The sequence below is a fragment of the Choloepus didactylus genome, chromosome 1 (genome assembly GCF_015220235.1).
Source record: "Choloepus didactylus isolate mChoDid1 chromosome 1, mChoDid1.pri, whole genome shotgun sequence".
NCBI lineage: Eukaryota > Metazoa > Chordata > Mammalia > Pilosa > Megalonychidae > Choloepus > Choloepus didactylus.
The window spans coordinates 60,554,302-60,581,717 of record NC_051307.1 but is presented as its reverse complement, the minus strand read 5'-3'; the positions used below and the strand labels follow the sequence as shown (position 1 = coordinate 60,581,717).

The window sequence follows — 27,416 nt, the reverse complement described above, 5'->3', positions numbered from 1 at the left end:
TTATTTCAATGATTATTTCATGAATTGAGAGTTTGATATCATTCCATTAAAAATATCAGAGGAGGCTTTGAAGAATTTGGTAAAAGATTCTAAAATTTCTCAGGAAGTAAGTCAATGAAACATTGGAAGAAACTGATATCAGATACTACAATGTATGATAAATCTTCAATAATTTAAACAACTTCATATAAGTTTAAGAATCAAAATACAGATCATGGAATACAATAGTTGTCTTGATTAAATCCAAGTATATATTAAGAATAAATCACATATGAATTAGGAAAATAAGGATTTTTTCATACCCAGCCCTAGGAAACCTTTTTACCTATTTGCATCTTCTTTCATGCAAGATGATAATCATAGACAAAATGAATCTCTATTCATCTTTGTACAAGTTTCAACATGTTTGTAATGAAATTATTTATGTTAGCATGTAATAGGTTTATTGTTTTTATATTTGAAGGAATTAATACATAACGAATTATTGAAATTGCAATTATGGTAAACACTGATAGATACAGTCCACATAAACAAAAGCAATTTGGGGTCCTAATAATTTTTAATGTAATTTCATTGAGATGTAGTCACACAGCAAAGAAACCATCTGAAGTATACAAACACTGGTTCACAGTATCATCAGATGGTTGTGCATACAACCCATGATCACATTTATAACATTTTCATTATTCCAGAAAAGAAATAAAGATTATAAATGAAACCCTAATCCTCCCATACTCCTTATCCCCCAATATTATTGACCCATAATGTTGTTGTGGTGCATTTGTTACTGTTGATAAAAGAGTATTAAAATATTACTGTAAACTGTAGTCTATAGCTTGCAGTAGGTGCTTTTACCCATACAGCCCTCTATTATTAACTCCTTATAATAGTGTCATACCTCTGCTCTAGTTAATGAAAGAACTTTTAAAATATTTGTACAGTTAATAATGGACATAACTGGAAAACCTGTTTAAACTTGAGTGAGGCAGATAATATTGGAAATTATAAAAGTCTATAAAAACATATACAATGGAGGGACATAATGAAACAAAAAATGATAAAACATCTCTCCCAAACAAGCTTAAACGGTAAGAAAATTTGCTAAATTATACAAACAGAAGAGATATTTTATTCCAATGACTCAGGTTCTATTTTTCTGTAATTCCATGAGCTATGTCCTCTATTGACTTCATCCTCAGACAGGGTTCCTTTTTGATAGAAAAATGGAAGAAGGCAAAGCCAGATTTCACATTCACATACCCTGCACTCTGAGAGAGAATGACTACACTTTTGTGGATCTCTTTTCAAATAAAGGAAACAAATTTATTAGAAAATCACCTTTGCTTTCTCATGGACACCAAATAAGTTGCCTACTTTTCTCTCAACAATCTGTAGTATTCACTGTTAACGGTTGGTGGGAGGAAGGGATGAGGAAATACACAGAAAAGGGAAATACTTATAAAAGGAAAAGGGGATCAATGAATGCAAGCTAACAAATCAAAGTGTTTACTGAATTGAGGGTACAAACATGATATACAATATCCACCTAATTCACAACTTCTCAAAATTTTGTGATGCTCTTCCATTGTATAAATTTTGATAGATTTTTAGAATTTTCACTATTATCTACCTCATTCAAATTTGAACAATTTTTCCAGTTTTCTATAATTTTATGATTATATCAGCAATTTACATTGGAACTAGTGCTGGCTAGTGATATCCTAACAACAAAGACAAGTAATTATATCATTGGAAAGAAACCCTTGACATAATTGCCATATTCAGTAATTGCATGTAATGCATCACAGACTACTAATCCAACTACATAAAATATTCAACTCCACAGATTTCAATAAATAGCATCATTTTCAAATAGAATGATAAATCTCCCTATCATGAAGATAAACTTTCAGCATCTTGAGAGGAAACTTGATTGATACAAAAGATGAAAATATTCTAGATTTGAGGACATGTATTATCAGGACTCATATTCAAATATAATCCCTTCAATAAACTCAAACTTAATGAAATAAAACTCATAGTTTATATCTTATAGATGATGTTGCTAAAGAAGAGATTAATATTGAGAAAATGGAATGTGCCTGAGTTTGAAGAATATTCTGTAAGGGTTTCAAAATATGGCATTAATATTAAATGAAAGCTACTTTTATTTACTGATTTCTAAACCTAGTGTTTTCTGGATATTGCACATTGTAGTTAAATACCCTGTGAAAAAATAGTGGAATCAGGAGTAATCATATATACATTCCTGATGGACAGTGCTACCCTATATTTTGAAATGTATTTTAGCAGAATCCTTCCTTTCAGAAATTATTCATTTATTCATTATTTGATTTACATATCATCATATTTAGGTGATTTAATATTTTATATAAAACTGACCATTTTCCATTTTCTCAGTATCCCTTGGCTTTGAAAATCAACATTTTTAGGATACAAAAATCACTTTACAACAAGACATTATATTTGTTTTATAAAATGTTATGTGATTTTTCTCCACTTCATTACTTTTTTCATAACATTTATTATTTCTTTATTTCTTAGAGTATAAATAAAAGGATTTAATAAAGGAATTACTAGAGTATAAAATATAGCAATGGACATATCATTCATTTCTCCTTTAACTGTATTTGGTCGAATATATGTGAAGAGAAGAGACCCATAGAATACTGAGACAGAGAGAAAATGGGATGCACAAGTCGATAAGGCTTTGCCACTTCCCTCTTTGGATTTCATTTTGAAAATAGTGAGAAGGATGTAGAGATAAGAGATTAGGACTGTGGTAATAGTGAAGATCTGAATGTACCCTGAAAAGATAAGGACCATCAATTCATTAATAAAAGGGTCCACACAGGAGAGCCTATATAAGGGAAGAATATCACAAAAAAAGTGATTGATTTCATGAGATCTGCAGAAAGTTAATCTAAAGAGAAACCCTACTTGAAGGATGGAATGCAAGTTTCCAGCTATGTAGGCTCCCGTGGTCATCTGAATGCAGAGTTTCTTTGACATCCTGGTGTGGTACTGCAGTGGGCTGCATATTGCCACATATCGGTCATAGGCCATTGCTGCCAGAAGAAAGCAGTCTGTAGTTTCAGCAAAACAGAGGAAATAAAATTGTGCCATGCATTCATAGAGGGAAATTGTTTTGTCTTTGGAAAGGAAGTTCTGTAACATCTTGGGGGTAATAGCACAAGAACAGGAGGAATCCATCAAAGCCAGGTTACCCAGAAAGATGTACATTGGTGTGTGAAGACGATGCTCCAGGTAAATCAAGGCAACCAAACCAAGATTCCCCACCATAGTGATCAGATACATGGCAAAGAACATCACAAACAGAAGGGTCTTCAACTCTGGTTGATCCGTAAATCCTACTAGGATAAATTCTGTTGTCATGCAGTGGTTTTGCCCAGTCATCTCTACCTTCTCGGTTGAGATAGGAATTATGCAGAAATAAGATTATGATTTAAATTATGTCTAATTTTCACTTCATATTTCTCTTGCACAACAGGCAGACATACTTTTTCTTCAAGCATTCTGTACTCTTTTTCAAATACAGGCAATTGCACCTCTTGGGAAAACTATTCCCCTAATTGTCAACTTCAGTCATCTCAAGTTCTGAGTTCAAGATTTACAAAAATATATTGATAATTCCAGAGATACTATTTGCAAAAGTAAAGATTCACTGCATGAATTTTTGCAAGACCATGTACCAAAGTAGGATACCCATATTTGGTTATGTGTTCCCATATCAATGTATTTTTTTTTTCCTTTTGGGTACCCTTAGAATATACTTAGAAGCAGTTTTCTGTATATGTATTTTGTTCACAGAGAAAACTTTTTTCATATACCTTCCCTCGGGGGTGAACATAGAAAATAGCAAACTAGGTATGATAAATTTATATCTTAGGAGTGAAGAAAGATCCCTAAGGATGAAGAGGCTGGCTATTCATCTTGAAAGATAATTGCAGTGGAAATCTAAGGCTATTATCCATAAATGTCTTCAGTGTTTAATTTGTGTATTTCATCTTCATATTTTTATTAATCCTTTGTGTAACCTATTGGATTTGGCAGCACTAATTTTATGAGACTATTTGTAAAGGAAATATTAATTTTTTCTCCACTTATCTTAATACTTTGGTTTGCACCCATATCCTCATAATGGGGAACAATTATGAGATTTTATAAACATCCATCATGTATCTTTTCTAACTTTTTCCAATGAGATTTCTCCTAACATTTTTGGTTTATAACATAGGAGATGCCCACTGTTGGACTGTTTAAGGTAATGTTCCCTTGATCATTTTCAGTTCCATTAATCCTTATTGCAGATCAGTGGCAATAACTTCCCGATTATTTTTAGAATATCTGCTTCCTCTATTACTTCAATCATTGTTGCCTCTAATATAAATTAAAGTTCTTTAGGGTGGCAGTTAAAATGTTCTGTAACCTTATCCTCCTCTAACTTCACTTCCTACATCCACCAACAGCTCCTCCAGCTTTTTTTTTTTTTATGTCAACCCATCACTTACCTTGCTCATACCTTTTCCCCCAGTACCACACACATTTCTATAAGCACTGACTCTGCCAGTTCTATCATTCCTTTTGTTCCTGTTCAAATATTTTTGATCCTTTATTTAAGGTGTCATTTATATATTATGATACTTAGTAAAATTTTAAATAAATAGTCCTGCCACACTGATCTCCATTTCCTAAACCCCCCAACCTACTATTATATACAGAACACAGCCTAGAATTGCTTGTGGATCATCTACATTGCTTTTTTGTTACATGTTCATGCCCCGTTTCCTTGTAAGTCTGTAAACATTTGAAAATAACTAAAGCCTATGATTCTGTAAAAGAAGTTAAGCAATGCAAAAAGAAAAAAGCAGAATGGATTCAAAATCTAGTTCCTCTCTGATCACCTGCAACAAGTGAACTTATTTTCAGTATGATAATGAGTGACCCCTTTGAAATCTGGAAATTTTGATTACTAACTTTGAAGAACACTCTGCATAGGAAATTATTCAAAACATTAAATACTTTTAATGCACATGTCTTTCTTTTATCTTAATTGACTTATACACACTATTTTTCTGCTTTCTTGGAAAATTACAAGATTTTTTGAAATATGTCACAATAGCTTGCATAATAATATATAAAGTAAGCTTGCTTTACTCTTAGATTTTTAATACTTAAAAAAGAGAAAAATCTTTAAATCTTGGGATTTTTTGAGAACTAATTTTGTTTTGATTTTTAAAGGCTATCTTCTCTCATTATTAAGTAATGCTTATGGGTATGTTGACTGAAGATGTCATCATGTAAAGTCTATGTCAAGTGAGTTAATTTTACCATAATCAAAACAGCAAAATAAAGGCTCCAACTGAAAATTTAGTTGATTAATTTTAAGTTGTTAAATATAAACCATTTAAACATTCACATAAATTAGAAATAATGTTCAATGAATATGCCTGGAGCATATAACAGAATTAATTTCTGACCTTACTGTAAGTTTTCCAATTTTACCTTATGATCAGAAAACATCATTGTAGTATACTGTTTTATGCTAGCACCCACATTTTTCAATTAAGAGAAAAACCAGGAAGAGAACTAAGGAGTTGAACTCTAAAACAATGAAAAATGATCATTAAATTTAGGGAAATAAATATTCACTGGATGTTATTATGAAAGGAAAAATAAATAGAATATTTCTCTTACCTAGATTCCGCAGAGAAGTGCTTTGTTACCGGTGTCAATTATCTTATTATATTAGGACTTAAAGAATTTCAGAATAAAAACATAGGTCTCTAAAACATTTGAGATTACAGAATTAAAATCTAGGATACAAAAATGTCAGTATGGACAATTACGGTCCTTACAGGGTAAAGTATATTTTCCATTAAATCCTAAAGGGATTTCCTTGCATTATCATCATTTTATGTCAGTAGAGAGATTTGGTTGCCAGAACATGTCAACTAGGGGCATTAATTTAATACATTGTGTGAGGGACTGAGTTTAAAGGAAATGAGCCTCATTAACATTTGTTTGATAATCTTTTTGCTGATACTGATGTGACTGATCACATTTTTACAATCCTTTTCACCATTTTGTACATAAAATCTAAAATGGCAAGGAAAAGATCTCAAGCTAGGAAACCACTTCTGTAGGAAGTGAAATTTGTATAGTTTATGAGAGATAATTAGGATTTTGTGGAGAGGAGGCTAAGAAGTTTGGTGGGTTGAACAAGGGTCACTGACTCTACCCTTTGAATGAATCTTTCCCTATTCCTTTTTTCTTTCTTGAATTCAATTATATTGAGATATATTCACATATCATACAATCATCCATGGTGTACAATCAACTGTTCATAGTACCATCTGATAGTTGTGCATTCATCACCCCAATCTATTTTTTAATATTTTCCATACACCAGAAAGGATCAGAATCAGAATAAAAAATTAAAAAAAAAAGAAAAAAAAAAAAACACCTAAATCATCCCCCCTCAAACGACTGTATTTTTCATTTAGGTTTTGCCTCCATTTTTCTACTCATCCATCCACACACTCGATAAAGGGAGTGTGATCCACAGGGTTTTCTCAATCACACTGTCACCCCTCATAAGCTACATTGTTATACAATCATCTTCAAGAGTCAAGGCTTCTGGGTTGGAGTTTGGTAGTTTCAAGTATTTACTTCTACCTATTCCAATACATTAAAACCTAAAATTTGTTATCTATATAGCGCATTAAGAATGTCCACCAGACTTATCTCTTGACTCCATTTGAAATCTCTCAGCTATTGAAGCTTTATTTATTTTCCATCCCCCTTTTGGTCAAGAATATGATCTCAATCCCATGATGCTAGGTTCAGATTCATCCCTGGGAGTCATACACAGTGTTGCCAGGGAGATTTACACCCCTGGGAGTAGGTCCCACTTAGGGGGAAGGGCAGCAAGATCACCTGCCAAGGTGGCTTAATTAGAGAGAGAGGGCCACATCTGAGCAACAAAGAGAGGGAGACTCTTAGGCACAATTATAAGCAAGTTTAGCATTTCCATGCAGCAACAAGCTTCACAGGGGCCAGCCCCAAGACAGAGGGCTCAGCACATCAAGCCGTCAGTCCCCAATATTTGTGAAAACATCAGAAACAATTCAGGTGAGGTAGTCCAACATCTCTGCATTCTCCCCCAGCTCTTCAGGGGCACTTAATATATATTTTGATTCTACACCCAAATTACTTTAGGCTGTGTTGCTATTTCATTTTAATCTATACAGACCTACCATAGCTCACGTCCTATTCAAAATTCCATGTGATTGTAGTGTTTGAACAAACTGACTGTAGGGGTTATATTGTTTAGAAAATATAGGTCCTACACCAAATAAACATCTCTTCCCTTGGTCTCACGTGGAAGTTGAAGTTTGAACACAGCTAGTTTCAACCTTCACTCTTTGGCCCAATTTGCTTTAGTCTTAACCAGATCTGCTTTATTCGTATCTCTAATTGAAGTCTGGGATCTAGTTCAGCTTTTTTTTTTTTTTTTTAACAGTTGCTGTATTGGTTAATACTGATATTCATATCTGCTGAGCTCTAGCTCTAAGTTTCGGGTGTAACACAGATACCCAATGTTCCAGAGACCAATAAGGTTATATATTAAGGGATCAACATCTCAGAGTTTGGAGATAGCCATTACAATTCAGGAACAGATTTGACTAATATAAGAGCTGACAATCTAGGGACGATTACAATAATCATTTCCCTGTTAGGCTGTGCTGTAAGAATTAATTCTGAGTTTACACATTGTAGTTAGTCCATACTGGTGAGGCATTTTAGTGTTTGCCTTGGTTTCTGGTGTACATTACTCAACATGCTGTCTACAGGATCCACTCACCTCATTGCATGTCTCACAGCTTCGATCCTTCTCACATTCCATTGTATGCATACACCACAGTTCACCATTCTGTTCCTCAGTCAGTGTAAACTTAGGCCATCTCCACCCATTGCATATCATGAACACTGACTCCATAAACACCAGTGTGCAGATGTCCATTCATGTGTCTGCTCTAAGATCTACCAAATACATACCCCATAATGAGGTTGTAGAACCTTATGGTCCACATACTTAGTTTCTTGTGGAGCCACCACAATGACCTCCAGAAAAGCTGTACCATTCTGTCTCCTCATCAACAGTAAATAGGTACATCCTTCTTTCCATGTTTTCTCCAGCACTTTTAACTTGATATTTTTCCTATAACCTTATAGAGATATATTCACATAGCATACAACCACCTGCAGTGTGCAATCAGTTGTTCACAGCATCATCACAGTTGTACATTTATCACCACAGTCAGCACTTGAACATATTGATTATTATGAAAAAGTGTTTTTGGTGAATAATAAAAAATATAATAAAAATAAAAATGTCATAGAATACAATATAATAGTAAGGACAGAAAACAACACTACTACCAAGAATCCCATATCCCTCCCTAATATCCCCCTCTCATACACATATAACTTTGATATATTGCCTTTGTTACATTTAATGGAAGCATGTTTGAATGTTGCTGTTGACCATAGACTACAGTTTGCTTTGATTACGTTTTTTTTCCCAAATACCATCCCTTTTTCAAAACTCTGCATGGTTGATATTCATTAGAACATTTTTATATTTGTACATTTAGCAACAGTCATTGGCCACTTCAGTTTTTGCCAATTTATTCAGTCCCAGTATTCATCATCTATCTTTACCTCTGGTGTCATATATTCCCCTATCCCACCTCTTTCAGCTTTACTCACAGACATCGTTATTCCATGTATTTACAATATTGTGCTACCACACAGTATTATGCTCTCTATTTCTCGATCTATAAAATCAATCCTGCTGAACATTTCCGTAGTCCTTCAGCATCAAATGCCTGATCTCTACACTCTTTCTATCTCCTGATAGTAGCCTGTGTTATCTGCTTATAACTCTCAAAGTATGCTTATTAGTGTTATTTCATATTAGTGGGACCATACAGTATTTGTCCTTTTCTTTCTGGCTAACTTAACTCAAAATAATGTCCTCAAGGTTCATCCAGATTATTATATGTCCCATGTCGTTGTTCTGTCTTACAGCTGCATACTGTTCCATAGTTTGCTTATCCACTCATCTGTTGATGGACATTTGCACTGCTTCCATCTCTTGGCAATCATGAATAATACTACAATAAACATCAGTTTACAAATGTCCATTTGTGTCTTAGCTTTCAGTTCCTTTTGTATATACCTAGTAATGGAATAGCTGGGTCATATGGCAAGTCTATACTTAGCTTCCTGAGGAACCTCCACACTGTCTTCCAGAGTGGTAAAACCATCCTACACCCCCACCAACAATGAACAAGTGTGCCTCTTTCTCCACATCCTCTCCAGCACTTGTGTTTTTTTTTTTGTTTTGTTTTGTTTTTTTTGATTTCTGGAAGATGCATGATGATATCTCATTGTGGTTTTGATTTGCATTTCCCTAATAGCCAGTGATGTTGAGCATTTTTACATATGTTTTTGATCCATTTGTATTTCCTCTTTGGAAAAGTGTCTATCCATATCTTTTGCCCATTTTTTAATTAGATTATTTGTCTTTCTTTTGTTGACTTATAGGATCCCTTTATATATTCAGGACATTAAACCCTTATCTGATATATGGTTTCCAAATATCATCTCCCTTTATGTAGGCTGCTTTTTGCTTTTCTGACAAAGTCCTTTCATATACAAAAGTGTAATTTTGAGGAGATCCCATTTGTCTATTCTTTGGTTGCTCATTCCTTGGGTGTGAGGTTTAGTAAACCACCTATCTCAAGGTCTTTAAGATATTGCCCTACCTTTTCTTCTAAGAGTCTTATGGTCTTAGTACTAATGTATAGGTCTGTGATCCATTTTGAGTTAATTTTTGTATAAGGTGTGAGATAAGAATCCCCTTTCATTCTTTTGGAAATGGATATCCAGTTCTCCAAACATCATTTATTGAAGAGGCTGCTGTGTCCAGTTGCTTTGGCTTGACTGACTTATCAAAGATCAATTGTCCATAGATGTGAGGGTCTACTTCTGAACACTCAATTTTATTCCATTGATCAGTATATCTATCCTTATAGTAGTACCATGCTGTATTGACTACTGTATCTTTGTAATATATTTCAAAGTCAGGTAGTGTGAGACCTCCCACTTTGTTCTTCTTTCTCAAAATATTTTTGACTATTTGGGGCACCTTGCCCTTGTAAATAAATTTGGTTATTGGTTTTTCTATTTCTGCAAAGTAAGTTTTTGGAATTTTAATTGTTATTGCATTGAATCGATAAATCAGTTTAGGTAGAATTGATATCTTAGCTATACTTAGTCTTCCAATCCATGAACATTATATGTTCTTCCATTTTTTATGCCCTGCTTGATTTCTTTTAGCAGTTTCTGGTAGTTTTCCGTATAAAAGTCTTTCATGTCTGTGCCAGTTTGAATGTATTGTGTCCCCCAAATGCCATTATCTTTGTGGTCTTGTGTGGGGCAGATGTTTTTGGTGCTGGTTGGATTTGCTTGGAGTGTGCCCCACCCAGCTGTCGGTGATAATTTTGATGAGATGTTCCCATGGAGGCGTGGCCCCACCCATTCGGGGTGGGCCTTGATTGGTGGAGCTATATAAATGAGCTGACTCAAAGAGAAAGAAGAGTGCAGCTGGGAGTGATGTTTTGAAGAGGAGCAAGCTTGCTAGAGAGGAACGTCCTGGGAGAAAGCCGTTTTGAGGCCGGAGCTTTGGAGCAGATGCCAGCTGCCTTCCTAGCTAACAGAGGTTTTCCAGAGGCCATTGGCCATCCTCCGGTGAGGGTACCCGATTGCTGATGTGTTACCTTGGACGCTTTGTGGCCTTAAGACTGTAATTGTGTAGTGAAATAAACCCCCATTTTATAAAAGCCTATCCATCTCTGGTGTTTTGCATTCTGCAGCATTAGCAGACTAAAACAATGTCCTTGGTTAAGTTAGTTCTTAAGTACTGGATTCTGTTGGTTGGTATTGTAAATGGACTTTTTTCTTGTTTCCCTCCTCTTGCTGTACATTACTTTTATACAGGAACACTGCAGATTTTTGCATGTTGATCTTGTAGCTTGTCACTTTGCTGTATTCATTGACTAGTTCCAGTAGCTTTGCTGCAGATTTTTCTGGGTTTTCTACATATAGAATCATGTCATCTGCAATGAGTGAACATTTTACTTCTTCCTCTCCAATTTAGATGCCTTTCATTTCTTTTTTCTTGCCTAATTGCTCTAGCTAGAATTTCCAGCACAAAATTGAGTAACAATGGTGACTGTGTGCATTCCTGTCTTGTTCCTGAACTTAGAGGGAAAGCTTTCATTCTTTCCCCATTGAGTATGATGTTAGCTGGGTGTTTTTCCTATATTACCTTCATCATACTGAAAAAATTCCCTTCTATTCCTATCCTTTGACATGTTTTCATCAAGAAAGGATGTTGAATTTTGTCAAGTGACTTTTCTGCATCAATTGAGATGATCATGTGGCTCTTCTACTTTGATATGTTAATGTAATGTATTATATTAATTGATTTTCTTGTGTCAAACCAACCTTGCATACCTGGAATAAATCCTACCTGGTGGTGGTATATAATTGTTTTAATGTGCTGCTGGATTCAATTTGTGAGTATTTTGTTGAGGATTTTTGCATCTATATTCATTAATGAGATTGGTCTATTATTATCTTTTTTGTAGTATCTTTGTCTCATTTTGGTATTACGATGATTTTAGCTTCATAGAATGAGTTAGTTAGCTTTCGCTCTTCTTCAATTTTTTTTGAAGAGTTTGAGCAGGATTGGTACTAAACCTTTCTTGAATGCTTGGTAGAATTCAATGTGAAGCAATCTGGTCCTGGCCTTTTCATTTTTGGAGTCTTTGAGGACTGACTCAATCTCTTTACTTGTGATTGATTTCATTTTCAGCCTATTTTTGTCCTTATGTCTTGTTGACAGCATATAGACGGGTCCTGTTTTTTAATGCATTCTGCCAATCTGTCTCTTTTATTGGGGAGCTTAATTCATTAACATTTTGTGTTATTACTCTAAGGGCAATACATTATTCTATCATTTTTTCTTTGGATTTTATATGTCATATCTTATTTTTTCCTCTCTCTCCTTTTATCCTTCCTTATAATCTTAATTTCTACACTTATCTTCAATCCTCTCTCTCCTGTCTTTTCCTATCAGCCTGTAGCACTCCCTTTACTATTCTTTGTAGCACACTCTCTTATTCACAAACTCTCTCAGTGCCTGTTTCCTTGAACATATTTTAATCTCTCCCTCATTCTTGAAGGGCAGTTTTGCTATATATAGAATTTTTGGTTAGCAGTTTTTCTCTTTCAGTAACTTAAATATATCATACCCTGTCTTCTTGCCTCCATGGTTTCTGTGGAGAAATCTGTACATAATCTCATTGAGCTTCCCTTGTATGTGATGGATTGCTTTTCTCTTGCTGCTTTCATAATTCTCTCTTTGTCTTTGACATTAGAGAATCTGATCAGTAAGTGTCATGGAGTAGGTCTATTGGGATCTGTTCTGTTTGGGGTATGCTGTACTTCTTGAATCTGTATTTTTATGTCTTTCATCAGATTTGAGAAATTTTCAGTGAATATTTCTTCTATTATTCTTTCTGCCCCTTTTCCTCTCTCTTTTCCTTCTGGGTTACCCGTTATGTATAAATTCTTGCACTTCATGTTGTCACTCTTCTCCCTAAGACTCTACTCATATTTTCCCATTTTTTCAGCATCTCTTCTTTTGTGGATATGAATTCAAATGTCTTGTCTTCCAATTCAGTGATCCTTTCTTCTACCTGTTCAAATCTACTCTTTTATCCCTCCATTGTGTTTTTCATCTCCTCCATTTTGCCCTTCATTCCCATAAGTTATGTCATTTGTTTTTTTAAGTTTATGAATTCTTTTTTATGGTCATCCAGTGCCTTCTTTATATCCCTCATCTCTTTTGCCATGTCTTCCCTCAGCTCATTGAATTTATTTAGCAGATTTATTTGAACATTTTTAAGTTCTTCCCTCAATTTATTGAATTGACTTATCATTGTTGTCTCAACTCCGGTTTCTCAGTATAACTATTAGTCTGTTCCTTTGGCTGGTTCATATTTTCATGTTTCCTAGTATGGCTCATTATGTTACATTTTCTAGGCATCTGATTTTCTTGATTAGTTTATTTTAGAGTTCATTTTCACTCTTTTACCTAGGGGTTTCTTCTTAGTTGGCTGTGTTCTCTAACCTTTGTTAATCAGTTCAACTTATTCTAGACCTCTAACTTAGGTTCTACTTAGTTGATGAGAATTTTTCACCTCTTTTTTTTTCTGTTTTTTGCCTGCTTCTATGTAGCCTTTTTTTGAAAGAGTCTTCTCAGATATGGTCAACCCCTGTCAGATTTACCGAGTCTAGAGATGCCCAGGTGCTATGAGGAGCATATGGAGTTTCTGTGAGAATGAGACTTTTCTCTGAGGTCTCTAGACTCAGTGATTCTCCTATCATGCCCAGCAGGTGGCACTTGCCAGCATACAGTTACCCCACCTGTGTAAGGAGGTGTGGTGCCTTTAATTCTCTGCACACTCTTAGCCTCTCAGGGTCATGGATGACTGAAGCTGGGATCTGAATTCCAGCTCCTGGCATCTGAGTTTTGAGAGGGCTGCTAATTGAGCTGGACCTTCCTCCATTCTCCCAATCCTAGGAACTCCAGCTGTCCACCAGGGGCACTGTTTCCTTCTCCCCTCTCCTCTTTGGGTCAACTCCTGCTTAATTCCTTTGGTCAGCCTGATATGTCAGTTCAAGACTAGGGTGGAGTCTTTCTTCAGAAGTGAATCTGAAATTCAAAGATGTTCAGAGTACTCTTTCTCCCCCAAGACTAGACCAGACCATCAGCTTGGGCTGTCTGATAGAAAATAACCACATATGGTACTTTTAAATTCAAAAAAAAAAAAAAAAGAAAAAAGAAAAAAGTCCCTTTTTAAAGACTTTCCCCAGCCTGAAAGTTTTGTCAGTGTCAGAATAGGGTATTTAAAGAAGAACTTTGTGCTATTATTTGAATAATTACTCTCCAACAACTTTGATTTTGCCCTTGTCAGGGGTCTACTGAAGTGTAAAAAGATAAGGAGTCAGGGAAAAAAGAGAAAGAACCAAATGTAGAGAGAAAAAAGCATTTTTGGAGCCAGGGAATGGGTGCCTGCCTTTATGTGCACACCCCCTTTCCAGATCCCAGCCCTTCTCTAGCACCCCAAGCTCCAAAAATAAATTAATTAGTTTTTATTAATTCTTCAGTTGAGGCTGGGTTGAGCCCCCCTTCTTGCTCCCAGCAGATTGTTGTGTGTGTGTGTGTGTGTGTGTGTGTGTGTGTGTGTGTGTGTTTCCTTTCAGGGAACCAGCTGCAAGGCACTCCATGGTGTCTCGGTGGGGAGGGGTGTCAGACCCCTGCTCCAGGGAACTTAAAAATTTTGCTGCAATCTCAGCTTTTCCACTAATTCCAAACTTGTGTATGATGTCTGTCTGGTCACTGGAGACCCCCCAGAACAGTGTTTCATACAGTTCCTGGGTAATTCCCATCTTCCCTAGAGGAAAGACTAAATTCCACACTTAACCACTCTGCCATCTTGCCCTACCCTGCTCCAGAAAGATTTTAAAACTATTTCCCAAATTTTTCAAGAACATTGTTGACATTTTGTTTGAAATTATATTAAACTCTCAATTTATGAAAAGTTCCTCCAAATAAAAGCAGATTCAGTTGATACCATTCACCCCCCAAAAGTCCCAGAATGATGTAAGAATTAAATGTGGAAAATAGAAGTACCTGAACTTATCAGTGCCTATGAGATTTTCAAAAGGGATATTTTAAAGCTGGAGTGGATGATATGTGAAGGGAGAAATCAATATATTTGCATACATTAAAATGAAAATTTCTGTACATTACAAACATGATTAGCAAAATTAGAAGATGAATAAATTATTGAGCAAAAAATGCCACAACCACATTTTAAGATTGAACAGATTTTCAACATAAAATGTACATATAAATAACAAGAAAATCATAAGGCTCATTGGAAAAGTAGGAAAATAACACAAGGAGATGATTTTCAGGAAAAATAAAAATGATCAGTAGATGTATGGAAAACTGTTTAAATTCACTAATAATCAAATATGTAAAAATCATATTCACTTATATGTTATGTACTATGGAAATGTTTACTAAATGACCAAATATGTCAGGCACTTTACTAAATATTGTTAGTATAAGATCAAATATGACATCAACAACCTTAAAAAGAAGGAAATAGGCCTTCATTGTATCATCTAAAAGATTGCAGTTTACTATTTTTGCTTCCTAAAATTCTGCTTATATCTATGCATCCATCTCTTTTCTTATTCTTCTCTCTTTCCAGCTCTCATCAACTATTATGTGAATTATATCAGTTAGTCTCTTTACTTTCTGTCTCTTTCCAATCAAATGCTACATCAGATTTCTGAAAATACAATCATATTAACCTTTGACAGGAAAATTTCAATGTTTGATGCTCCTGAGATAAATTCATATTCATTAGGGTAACATTAGGATTCTCTGTACCCTGATCCACCTCCATCCTTATTTCCCACATTCACCAACAACTCTGACCCAGCTCTGCTGTTTTTCTCTTTCTGTCCATCCATTGTTCACTTCTCTCACCCCCCAGATCCAATGTCACACTCATTTCCATAAACATTGGCCCCTGCTCATTCTATTATTCCCATTTATCATTGAAATACCAAATTTTTTTCCAATTTTAAAAGCCCATTTACTTCTAATGCTACTTAATCAGTAAATACATCAGGTATACTGATCTCCATTGTCTGAATATTCCAGCTTACTATGTATAGCCAACACAATTTAGAATTTTTTTGTGTATAATCTGTATTGCTTTTTTCATGTGTTTATATCAAATATACTTACTATATTATGAACATTTTGAGATTAACTGTAACTCAAGCTTCTGTAAATGGAGCTGTGGATTGCTATGAAAAAAGCATATGAATTTGGACAAGCTAGTAAATAAATCAAATTGTGAGTTTTTTCCAGAAAACATGGAAAATAATGCCTAACTCATTGGTAGGTAACATTTGGGAACCTTCTAGTTTAGTGTCTAGGATTAGTAGGTTCTCAAAAAGCTGTTATTTCATTTATATTTACAAATTTAAGTAACCAAAAATGTATTTTTCTCAGTTTTAGGATTTTCATATTATTGGAATCATTTATTTTTGTATAGTATCTCATGCTGTCTGTTAAAGGTAAGAATATAATATTAATTTACATTGGAATAAGTATAGGTTAATGGTACTCCTAATAACAAAAAAGTGATAATGTGGGAAAAAATTGATTTAATGTATATATTAAAAAATTGCACTGTCATACATCATGGAAAATTAATCAAACTACATAAATGCTTTCAATTCCATAGGGATTTCAATTTAAGTAGCATCATTTTCAACTACAGATTGATAAAAGGTAATCAATTTCATAGTTAAGAAGAAAAAATGACTAAGGATGAAGTGTCCTTACATTGACAGCAAATATTCTACAGAAATTATATTCAATGTGCACTTTTGAAGAAAATCAAAGTTGAGAGTTAAAAATCAGAAATATATGTTACATCTGATACATGGTGGTGCTTAACAAGGATTAATATTTGAAAGCATGAAACGTGCATGAGTTTGTAAGATTAGGGGTTCCATAAATTTGCAAACAATAGTCCATTTCTAATATTGATTAGAAAATGTGATTCCCATTTTTAGTACTTGCTGGATTTGTTGAAAATTGCAATTACACTTTGTCACAATTAGTGACATCAGATGTAACATTTATTCATTCCTGATAGACTGTATTTGCTTAAAATTTGATATACATCTTAACAGAAACTGTCCTTTATGAACTTATTTATCCATTTATATGCCATTTGACTCACAATATTTTATGTTCTAGTGATTTAGCATTTTATATACAGAGTGGCCATTTTCCATTTTCTCAGGATCACTTGTCTTTAAAAAAAACTTTTTTTTTTCACATTAAAATCCATTTAAATGTTACAGGAAATATTTATCTCACAATGTTTGGGGATTTTCCTTTCTTCTTTATTCTCTTCAGAACAATGTATTGCCTCCTTAATTCTTAGACAATAAATAAAATGATTTAATAAAGGAATTACTCAAATATTTTAAAGAGCAACTTTAGACCATTTTTTTTCCTTCTTTAATTGTACTTGTTCTAACATACAAGAGCATAGAACCATACATCATGGAGACAGTGAGAAATTGGAAGGCACAAGTTGATAAGACTTTGGATTTTATTTTTACAATAATTAAAATATTGCAGAGATAGGGTGTTAGGATGATACTAATAGAAAAGATTTGAATTTGTCCCATAAAGATAATTATCACCAATTCATTGGTATAAGGGTTAACATAGAAGAGTCTGTACAATAGAAGAACATCACAAAAAAGTATTTTCATGAGATACATGGAAATTTAACCTAAATAAAAACCCTACATGTATCATGCCAGGCCTTCCAGCTATTCCTATAATCATCAAAGTGCAGAGTTTCTTTGACACCCTAGTGTAGTACTGCAGTGGGCTGCATATTGCCACATGCCATTGCTGCCAGAAGAGAGTGGTCTGCAATTTCAACAAAGCAGAGAAAATAAATTGTGCTACACATTCAGAGAGTTAAATGACTTTGTTTTCAGAAAAAAGGTTTCCTAACATCTTGGGGACAATGGCACAGCAATAGCAGGAATCCATTAGAGCCAGTTTGCCCAGAATATGTACACTGTATGTGAAGATGTTGTTCCATATATGTCAATGCCACCAAACCAAGATTTCCCACAGTGGTGATTATAGAGTGGCCCTTACCCTTCCTACTCTGCTTTTTTCATTATTATTAATCATCCATCATCATACTATATAATTATTTGTTAGTACATCTATAATCTAAATCCCATCTTCCCTATCACTACCCTTATGTATAGACTTAAGAGGGAAGGGGCTCTGTATGTCTCATTCACTACTATATTCTCAACAACTTGAAGAGTGTCTGGTACTTTATAGTGCTCAATAAGTATTTCTTGAAAAAATGAGAAAATGTTAATTGAGAAATCTTTGCTCAAGAATTCTTAGTGGTCTCTCACTACATTTTAACCAAATCCACTTTCCTTATTTTGGTATTCCAGATACTCCACAGTATCTTATTTATCACGGAGCTTTCTGACTCTCATCTCAGGGCACATGGACATATGCATCATTTCCCTTTTCTAGTATGTACTTTCTTCAGCCTTGATTCAGTGAATTTTTTAGAATGTTTGCCCTAATCTAAAATACCCCTTTCTCCTTCTACTGACATCACAATCCTACTCATCCTTGATCTGAAATCTGACCTCTGCCCTGAAGACTTTCCCAGATCTTATGGATCAAATTAATTTTCCCTCTTCCTTATCTACATGGACAAATGTGACTTAATAACACATTTACTTCATCATGTTTGATCTTTATGTCACTCCAAGTGTATATATATGTCTTGATTAAGTATTCTTGAGCAAGTATAATGTCACACATCTTTTGGAATCTACACTGTAAACTGAGCTTCATCCTCAATACTTACTGAATTGATTCCTAAAATTTCATTTCAGTTCACCCTTTACCAACTGCTTACAGTATACAGTGCATTGGATGAGACTCTGGGGATTGGGAGTGCAGGATATGAGCAGTGTGTGGCTGTATAGTTCTCAGATATTAGAAATGGCTCATGAAAAGGAGTTTGTAATCCAGTTGGGAGAAAGTCACATTAATAAAGGTCATTGTGAAAGATCAACGAGTCTGATAAACCACACATAAAAATAGAATCCCAGAAGAAGAAAGGTAAAGTAAAGAATATTATTTAAAATTATAATCCTAGAAAAATTGGGGAAGATTTCTTCTGAAAGAAAAATTGGGGGTAAGAACAGAAGATCCCATATTGAGGCAAGCCACCACACACTTATAATTGATCCAAAAAAGTTAACTCCATGATATAGCCTAGCAAAACTATTTTAATCTAAGATAAAGAAAAAATATATTTACCTCCACATAGAAAGTCTATCTCACTTTCAAAGAAGGGAAATCAGGCTAGCATCTGATTTCTCAATATCAAAATACAAAGTAAGATGAGTATCTTTAATGAATTCAAGGAAAAATTGTGACCCAAGGATCTTATATCTACCTAAGCTATATTTTCAATTAATATACATAGAATCAGCAAAATATAAAATTGTTATCACATTACCAAAGTAATAATTTTTCTAAGTGAGACAACTGATGTGCAAAAATTTAAGGAGGAAGAGAATATTGGAATGGACACAAAGTATTTTCCAAAAATTTGTATTAATTACTGTGATGTATTTAATATAATTCCATAAATTGTTTGATACTCCTCCCTGCAGGAGGAAGAGTTAATTCCCTGCCCTTCCCTCTTGAATGTGGCCTGAATTTAATGACTTGTTTTTAATGAATGGAGTATGGAAAGGAAATAATGGTTAACTTTACAGTGGAGGAAACTGGCAGATCCACTTTACCCAAGTGTTCAAGGTTAGCATCACCAGTAATAATTCAGGTTGATATCATGTACTTTTAATATGATAAAATGAAAAGGGCACTTTGCCTCTGTAATATTCTTCCCCCAAATTCATAACAGCAGTCTAATCCTAAGGAAATATCAGACAAACCCAAATTGAGAGACATTCTACAAAATATCTAACCGGTACACCTCAAAAGTGTTAAAGCCATGACTCAAGATTGAGAAAGTGACACAGAAGAGCAGAAACTAAGGAGATATGGTGACTATATGCAAATTAGTTTCCTGGATTTGATCCTAGAGCAGAAAAAAATGACAGTGGAATAATTGGTAAAATCCAATATAAAGCATTTAGTTTAGTTAATAGTATTTCAGCATTGTTAAAAGCTTAAATTTTTAAAGATTTTTATCAACAGACTTTATTTTTAGAACAGTCTTAGATTTACAGAAAACTTGAGCAGTGAGTACAGAGAATTCCAATTTTAACCTGTCCCCACTCCTAAACACAGTATCCCATGTTATTTACATCTTACTTTAGTATGGTATGTTAATTATAATTAATGAGCCTATATAGATCCATATTTATTAACTGAAGTCTATAGCTTAGTATCACACTAATGCAATGTGTTAGTAATAGGATGGCATTTGGCAATTCTGTATCTCATGCATGAATGTACTGCAAAGCAACAGTTTCTGTAATAAAAATGACAACAAACAAATCAAAACAAGGAAGCTCTGATAAACTGTCACAGCCAAGAGGAACCTAAGGAGACATGAAAATGATATGCAGTGTGCTATCCAGGATGTGATGCTGGAACAGAAAAAGGACATTAGGTAAGAACATCTTAGTTTTGTTAAGTAAGTCATTATTATGCAAGATATTAGCATTAGGGGAACTAATTGAGGTATACAAAGGACCTCTCTGTACTATTTTCTTAATTGCTCTGTAAATCTAAAATATTACAAAATAAACAGCTAATGAAAGGTAAAAACAAAATAAAAAGGGGACATAGAAGAGAGCTAAAGTAAAGGAAGGTCATTGATGAATACATAAGACATAGTGATAGTCAAAGAATATAACTTAAAGCAAACCAAAGTAGCATCATAGAAACAGTAAAAGGGAACTGACTAAATAATAAAGGTATTACTATAAATTTAGCAACTAAAACAAACTACAAACCATCAGAAATACCAAGAAAAAATATTTTTAAAAACAAATAAAACAAATCATGTAAGTAGACAGTCAATATAACACAACGTGTCACCGGTAGAAAACTCGGTTCCAGGTAGTCAGGTCTGCATGATACCACATCAAACAGAGAAACAAGTCTCTTTTTTCTTTCTTTTGGTGAGAAGGTGAGTTCATTGAAGATGCATCAACAAGGAACTGAAGGAAAGAAAAATCTTTCAAGCCCAGTTCAAAGTGAGAAGAATTATTTGAGCTTTTATAACCCCAAACAGGCAAAGAAATGGCTAGAAGTCAGAAGAAAGCAGAAAAGAAAAAAAAAAAAAAATAGAAGAGAGAAAGCTGTTTGGTCAGCATCTTCTTGTTACCTTCAGGTCCTCCCTTCATTCAGGCTTGTTTTTCAAGGTCCTGATTATGAGACCATATGGTCACATCCCTCATATCTTACTGCAGGCAATGCTGGGAAAGTTCCTGGGAGCAGAGAATAAGTTTTTGTTGTTGAGATTAGAGCAACAGCAAGTTATTTGAACAAGGGCTTTTCATGGTCAGAATAACTTAAAGTTGCTTGAGTGAAGTGATCTTGATAAACAGTTTTTTTCCTCTATTGGCTATTGGAGACTATACTAACCAGTTTTCAGCTAAAGAATTGTATTGAATATTTTCTACTTATCCAGCTATCAAAAACAATTTGTAAATATGACATGAACTAATATGACTAAGAATGGAAGAAACACATCTATTATAAGAAAAGTATTTTCAGATTCACTCAAAAAGAAAACCAAGATATATTCTTTCTTCAAGAGATAGAGCTAAAATAAAGTGAGGCACAAAGACTAAAAATAAAGTTGTGCATATTATAGATACAAAAAATAAAGTATTGGAAACAATCTAAATACCCATTCATATGGTAACAGTTGAATAAACACACAATGCTTTAAGAAAATAAGGACTAGCACTACATATTGATATAGAATGATTTCCAAGTTAAGTTGAAAAGTAAAGGAAGAGGAAAAATAGCAAGGCATCAAGTGTATATATACTCTATCTTTGTGTTAAAAGATGAGGAAATAAGAATGCATATATCAGTACGTGTTTTGTATTTGTTTGTTTTCTTATTTTTATAAAAGAAACAGAAGAAATAAAAATGATTGAAAAATTATTACTTATATGACCTCTTTGAAAAAATATCTAATTCCATTTCTGATATGGAGAATGCACAAGATTACCCCCTATAGCCTACAACAGAAACAAGAAATCTATCAGCGACTACTGGGGTTGTAGCATAAGAACTCTGGAACTAACTTGAAGATTTTGAGTTGCATTCTTACTAGCCAAAGATGGACCACATTTGAGATGATGGGAGGAAAAGAAAGAGAAAATAAAGTAAGCTGAGAAGAGAGGGAAAAAAAGAAACAAAGAATCCACCATTATCTAGAAAGTCAATGAAAAAAAGAACAAGATACCAAATATATTCATCCTGGGTTTTCACAAAGCCAGGGATAAAATAATCTTCTAAAAGCTTCCAGAGAACAGACAAAGGAATGGGGAAATGAATGTCATGCATATTTTGTAAACAATACAGCATGCTAGAATATAAAGGAACTTCACATCTAGAATTCTATACAAACCAAACTATTAATCACTTGTGAGGAAAAACAAAGAGCATTTCATTCTCCAAATATTTACTGCCAAAGAGGCAATCATGATATCTTAGCAAAAATGAGGGAGATGGGTGAAGAGGAAGACAGAAAACTTGGAACAATGGATACTACACAGGTAATAATAGGCAAAGGAGGTCTCCCTATGACAGATATTCATTGTGACTAGAAAGCAACATCTCTAGGCTGAAAGAGGAAGACCTAATGCACCAGAAAAAAGAAGTCTAAAAAAAAAAAAAACAAAATATTATTTAACTGTTGACTTATTAAGAAGATATTTGATAGACATATGATGGATCTAATTGAGAAAATCAGAAAATAAAGTTTTTATTTGGTACATGGTACATGAGTTGTCTCAGCAGAGGAATGTATTATCGTATCACTAATATAAAATGATTTTCAATTTCCAGATCATGATATACCTTTAAGGATGCGGGAATGGGAAAGTAGCAAATAAACAAAAAAATACATATTTTTGACATAACAAAAATTTAATGTGTCTACAACTGACAAGAAAAATGAAGGTCAAATTTTCCAGAAGGCAACATCTCAGAGAAATTTTCAGAAGTGGGAATTTGAATACAGTTTTTGAAATGCACCTTTTAGTACTGTTTTTTAAATCAGGTTATGAATAAAAGTTAGAAAGAAATAAAAAGTGTGAAAGCAAACACACCACTTTGAAGCTATTGATGTTCAGGAGAGAGATGATGGCAGAATTCAATTTTGTGCAGGTAGCACATCTAATATGTGAGTACATCTAATATATATGAGTACATCTAATATATATTTTTGATATAAAGTTGTCATGTCTTTTGAAAGTTGGAATTTGGTGGCAGAGGGAGAGGAATTATTCCTAATTTCTCCCTCAACTGAGTGGATGATGTTACCATCCAGATTAATATCTGGGGAGACCACGGTCAGAAAATAATTAAAAGAGTTGCATGCTGAACTGTTAGATCCCAGAAAGAAAGGAACTGACATGTAGGAGTGTCTAACCCACAGGCCCCTGCAGGTTATCTCACAGAAAACAGGTGTCCCATAAACTGAAAAATGAAGGCTGTTTAAGGCTGTCCCTGCCACAGTGGTGCCCCAACCCCAAAAGGTGGGTAAAAGCAAGATCAGATATTTCTGTAGGACAAACAACTGAAAAGGCCTGCTCTCCCTAGATAGATACTGTAGCTGCTTTTCTGAGAAGAATAATGGGCTAGAATCTTAACAACCTATCAGCCTAGAAGTTGACAGGCACCCACCCAATCGAGGCCCAGAACACACTCAGTGGGATCCTTCTCTCCCAACACCCTTCCCTCCCCACATGGGTTTTTCCTTTAAAAATGCTTCTCTCAAATAGAGGGCCAGAGCCATTTTTTCCTTTCTTTCTTTTCTGATGGCTCCCACCTGCTTTCTTCCTCTAATAAACCTTAAATTCTCTACTTAAACCATGACTCACTGTGTTTGTGTGGATTCTTGAATGGCTCTGAACCTAACATTTGGTGCCGAAGACCTGGGATGGAGGTTTGACTGAAGTTTAAGTTTCCTGGCTCCTCAAGACAATGGGGCAGCCTCCCAGTCAACTCCGTTCCCTGAACTACACAGCCGTTCAGGTTTCCATGCATTCAGCATCTTGAGTCCACTAACTCAGACCACCTTGATGTGATGCTGGCTCATCCTCACAGCTCTCAAACTTCTACAACTAATTCGGCCCTAGGTAGGTAACTGACGTCTTTCTGCCCAGATCCCCCCTTGAGAGTTTTGTTTGATGTCCCGTTGACATCCCAGCCCACCTGAGTGAGGGTGGTGCCTCAGCTCGCTTTCATGTGACACCCGGCTTCGTAAGCCTAGGGAACCTGAGCGCTCAGTCAAAACTCTCCGACACTCCATGAGTGTCTTTCCCCATTGCAGCAGTCAAAGTAACCTGGGGGATGCCTTGGGTGAAAGACTGCACGCATTTCCTGACCCCCAATGACAAACTGGGGACACCTGCTTTGTTGTTGCGACTGGGTCGTATGGGTCTGGGCCATTAGTCTCACTTGAGCAATGTTTTGGGTGGTCTCTGTGAACCTCTAAAGGAGCAGGGAACTGTGGGTCTCCCCATGGGTGATCTCCATAAGCCTCTGAGGAGCGTAGCCCAATTCGTGTCAGCCTCATCCAGGGAAATTGTAAGCCTCTAAAGGAGCAGGAAACCAGGAATATCTCTCATGGGCGATCTCTGTAAGCCTCTGACGAGCAAAAATTCCCTAACAAATCACAAGCCTGTCAAATTTCTTAAATAATCATAGGTAAATATACAGTCACTTTTCAATAGCTCCAAAGCTAAATTTTCTCCACCCCCCTCAGATGTTTAAACTTCAATTAAAAGGGGAAGTGGAACCAATACAATTTGGCTGCAGTATCCTTTAGAACAACAAAAGCATTTGCCAGAAAATGGCACTTTTAATTGGCAAATTCTCACTAAACTTAATAATTTTATTCGGCACAACAACAAGTGGTCTGTAGTTTTTAATCTTAAGCTTTCTAAACTGTTTGGTCCCAGCTATTCTTGGGCCACTCTTGTCGTCTCCTACCAAATCCTCCTCCTTCACAAAAAAATCCAAGTCTTCCGCTTTCCTCTCTACAAAAGTTAACCCTAAAAAGCCTTTAAGCAGTTTCTCTTCTTTAACCCTGCAAATCAACCCCCTTGTAACTCTTCTCTAACCCCTTCCGCTCCCCTCCCCTTGCCTTTAACCCCTTCCCCCACTTCTCCTCCCATCACTGCTGCCCCCTCCTTACCTCACCCCACCCACGCGCAGCCTGCTCACTGCCCATGCGCCCCTCCCCCGTCTCCTGCTCTGGCCCCCCTCTTCCAGGCAGGAAAGTGCAGCAGGAACATGGAGCATGCACACCCGGTGTAACCAGAGGATAAATGAATAAGGCAAGAACTCCTCAATTAGTGTCTGCTGCTGTTTTACTATCAACAAACCTATCCCATCCCTAACAATGTCTAGCCTCTAATTTACAAACACTAAATTTACATCCCAGTGAGCTGCTTCAATGTGTGAATGACCTCCTACTGTGCAGCTGCCCTAGCCTTAACTCTCTTTAACAAAAAGAATAAAGTTTCCAAAAATAAAAAAAACAATTTTTTAAGTCACAAGTCACTTACTTAAAAATTTCCCTCTGCCCTAAAACAAAAACAAAAACAAAAAAAAAACTTATTTCTCTATTTATTGAGAGATCAGGCAAGCCTAACTATTTAAAACCATGTTTTAAAATGCCCTAATCCATGTTTTGTGGGCTGTGGAGCTCCCCTCAGCTGTCCAGAAATTTTTCCTAGAGTACCAGGGCTCAGAAGTCCAAATGGAAGCACCTGCCACAAACACCAAACGCATCTGAGTTAAGATAGCTTTACAATTGAGACTTTCCCTGTGTTGGGTAAGTGTGTACTTTTTGTTTATTGTCTTTACTTTCTTTTGTTTCAAATAGTTTATGTGTACTAAAGCTAATTAAGTTAATCCAAAAGTCATGCATGCAAACTCAGTGTATTTAAATATGCCAGCTATATATCTTTCTTAATAATTAGTCTAAATTTACAAAGTGTCATTAAAATTGTTAATAAGCTATAGCTGCAGCCAGCTAGCCTTTATGTGTGGTATAGCTAGCTACAGAAAACTGTCTCAAGAAAGACAAAGAAATCTGTAGGTTAAAAGAAAAGTTATAGTTTAAAAAAATATGTGGACTTCCACCTCTGCTTTAATATCAAAACTTCCAAAGCAATTAAATAAGAAATAATAATGTAAATGTGCTAACCTATCAGTTTTTAAAATTAAAAAGTCAAAAGACCTAGTCAAAAGGGTCCTTGCAAAAACCTAAAATTGCTAAAAAGACATCAAAAGCAACTAATACAATTTAAAAAATCAGCAAAAGTGCAAATTGTCAATCCAATGCTATAGAATAATAATATCTCTACTAAGAAATCTGATAATGAGAACTTTGACTTCCTCTCTCTATAAAGAATGTTTTGTTTTAAACATTTAGCGTCATTCTAACAAGTTTGATTTTAGTGGTAATAGTATGTTGTATAGAAGGTATAAAGAATGTTTTTCTAATTAAGGGAAAAAAGCAAGTAGCTTTGTCCTAAATGACTAATTGTTTAGGAATATAAAAGAAAGCCTGGAAGGATACGAACGTGGGATAAAGCTTAGATAAATACAGAAAGTTGTAAAAGGTTGTAGAGTGGAAAATTTATTTCTGTAATCAAGATTAAAAAATAGGTACAGAAAGCAGAAAAAGTTTGTAAAAACAATTATTTCTGTGGTCAAAGTTAAAAAAATAGTAAAAACTAGTAATAACACTGCTTAACAACAAAACCTCAAAACTTAAAGAAAAAGTGGTTTTATGAAACAAAATAGCATTAAATATTTTAACCACCATCCAAAAGCAGTAATATGCAATGTTGTGAGTATGTGCCTAATAATTCACAAAACAAAACATTCCTCACTGTACTGCAAGCTTCTCATATTAAAATCTCTTGCTGTTTTTGTTAAGAAAAGGTTTCCTTAAATAATTAAGGTGTTATTTCTTAATAAAAGGTTGTAAAAGTGTTTTACTGAGTAATCAGTGTAGGATGCAAAAAGTCTCCTTTATCAAAATAACTTCTTGCACTTTATGTTAACACTATTATGTTTATTTAAATTCTTATATTAGGCAGTCTTTACTTTTCAATTATTGTCTGTCCCTATACTCTTATTTAAATGGGAGGTTACTTAATGAAACCCAAAAGGGCTAAACAACGACCTGATAAGGCTCAGGCCTTTTCTAATAGAAACCATAAATTTGAAGTGTAACAAACAAACCTGTAACACGAGCACAAAGTCCCTTTAACAGCCTTGTTTAGCCAGTAAATAAAACTACGTTGACTCATTTTATATTAAATAAAAC

General features: G+C 34.8%; 1 protein-coding gene across 1 annotated transcript; it reads right to left on the bottom strand.

Annotated features, from left to right (window-relative positions):
* Positions 1 to 2,514: 2,514 nt before the first annotated feature.
* On the bottom strand, positions 2,515 to 3,438 carry LOC119532382 (olfactory receptor 5K1-like; the record flags this gene model as incomplete). The annotated part of the gene is made up of 1 exon (XM_037834800.1): positions 2,515 to 3,438. A coding segment is annotated over exon 1 (924 nt), but the record flags the coding sequence as incomplete, so codon positions are not given.
* Between the last annotated feature and the right edge of the window lie 23,978 nt (positions 3,439 to 27,416).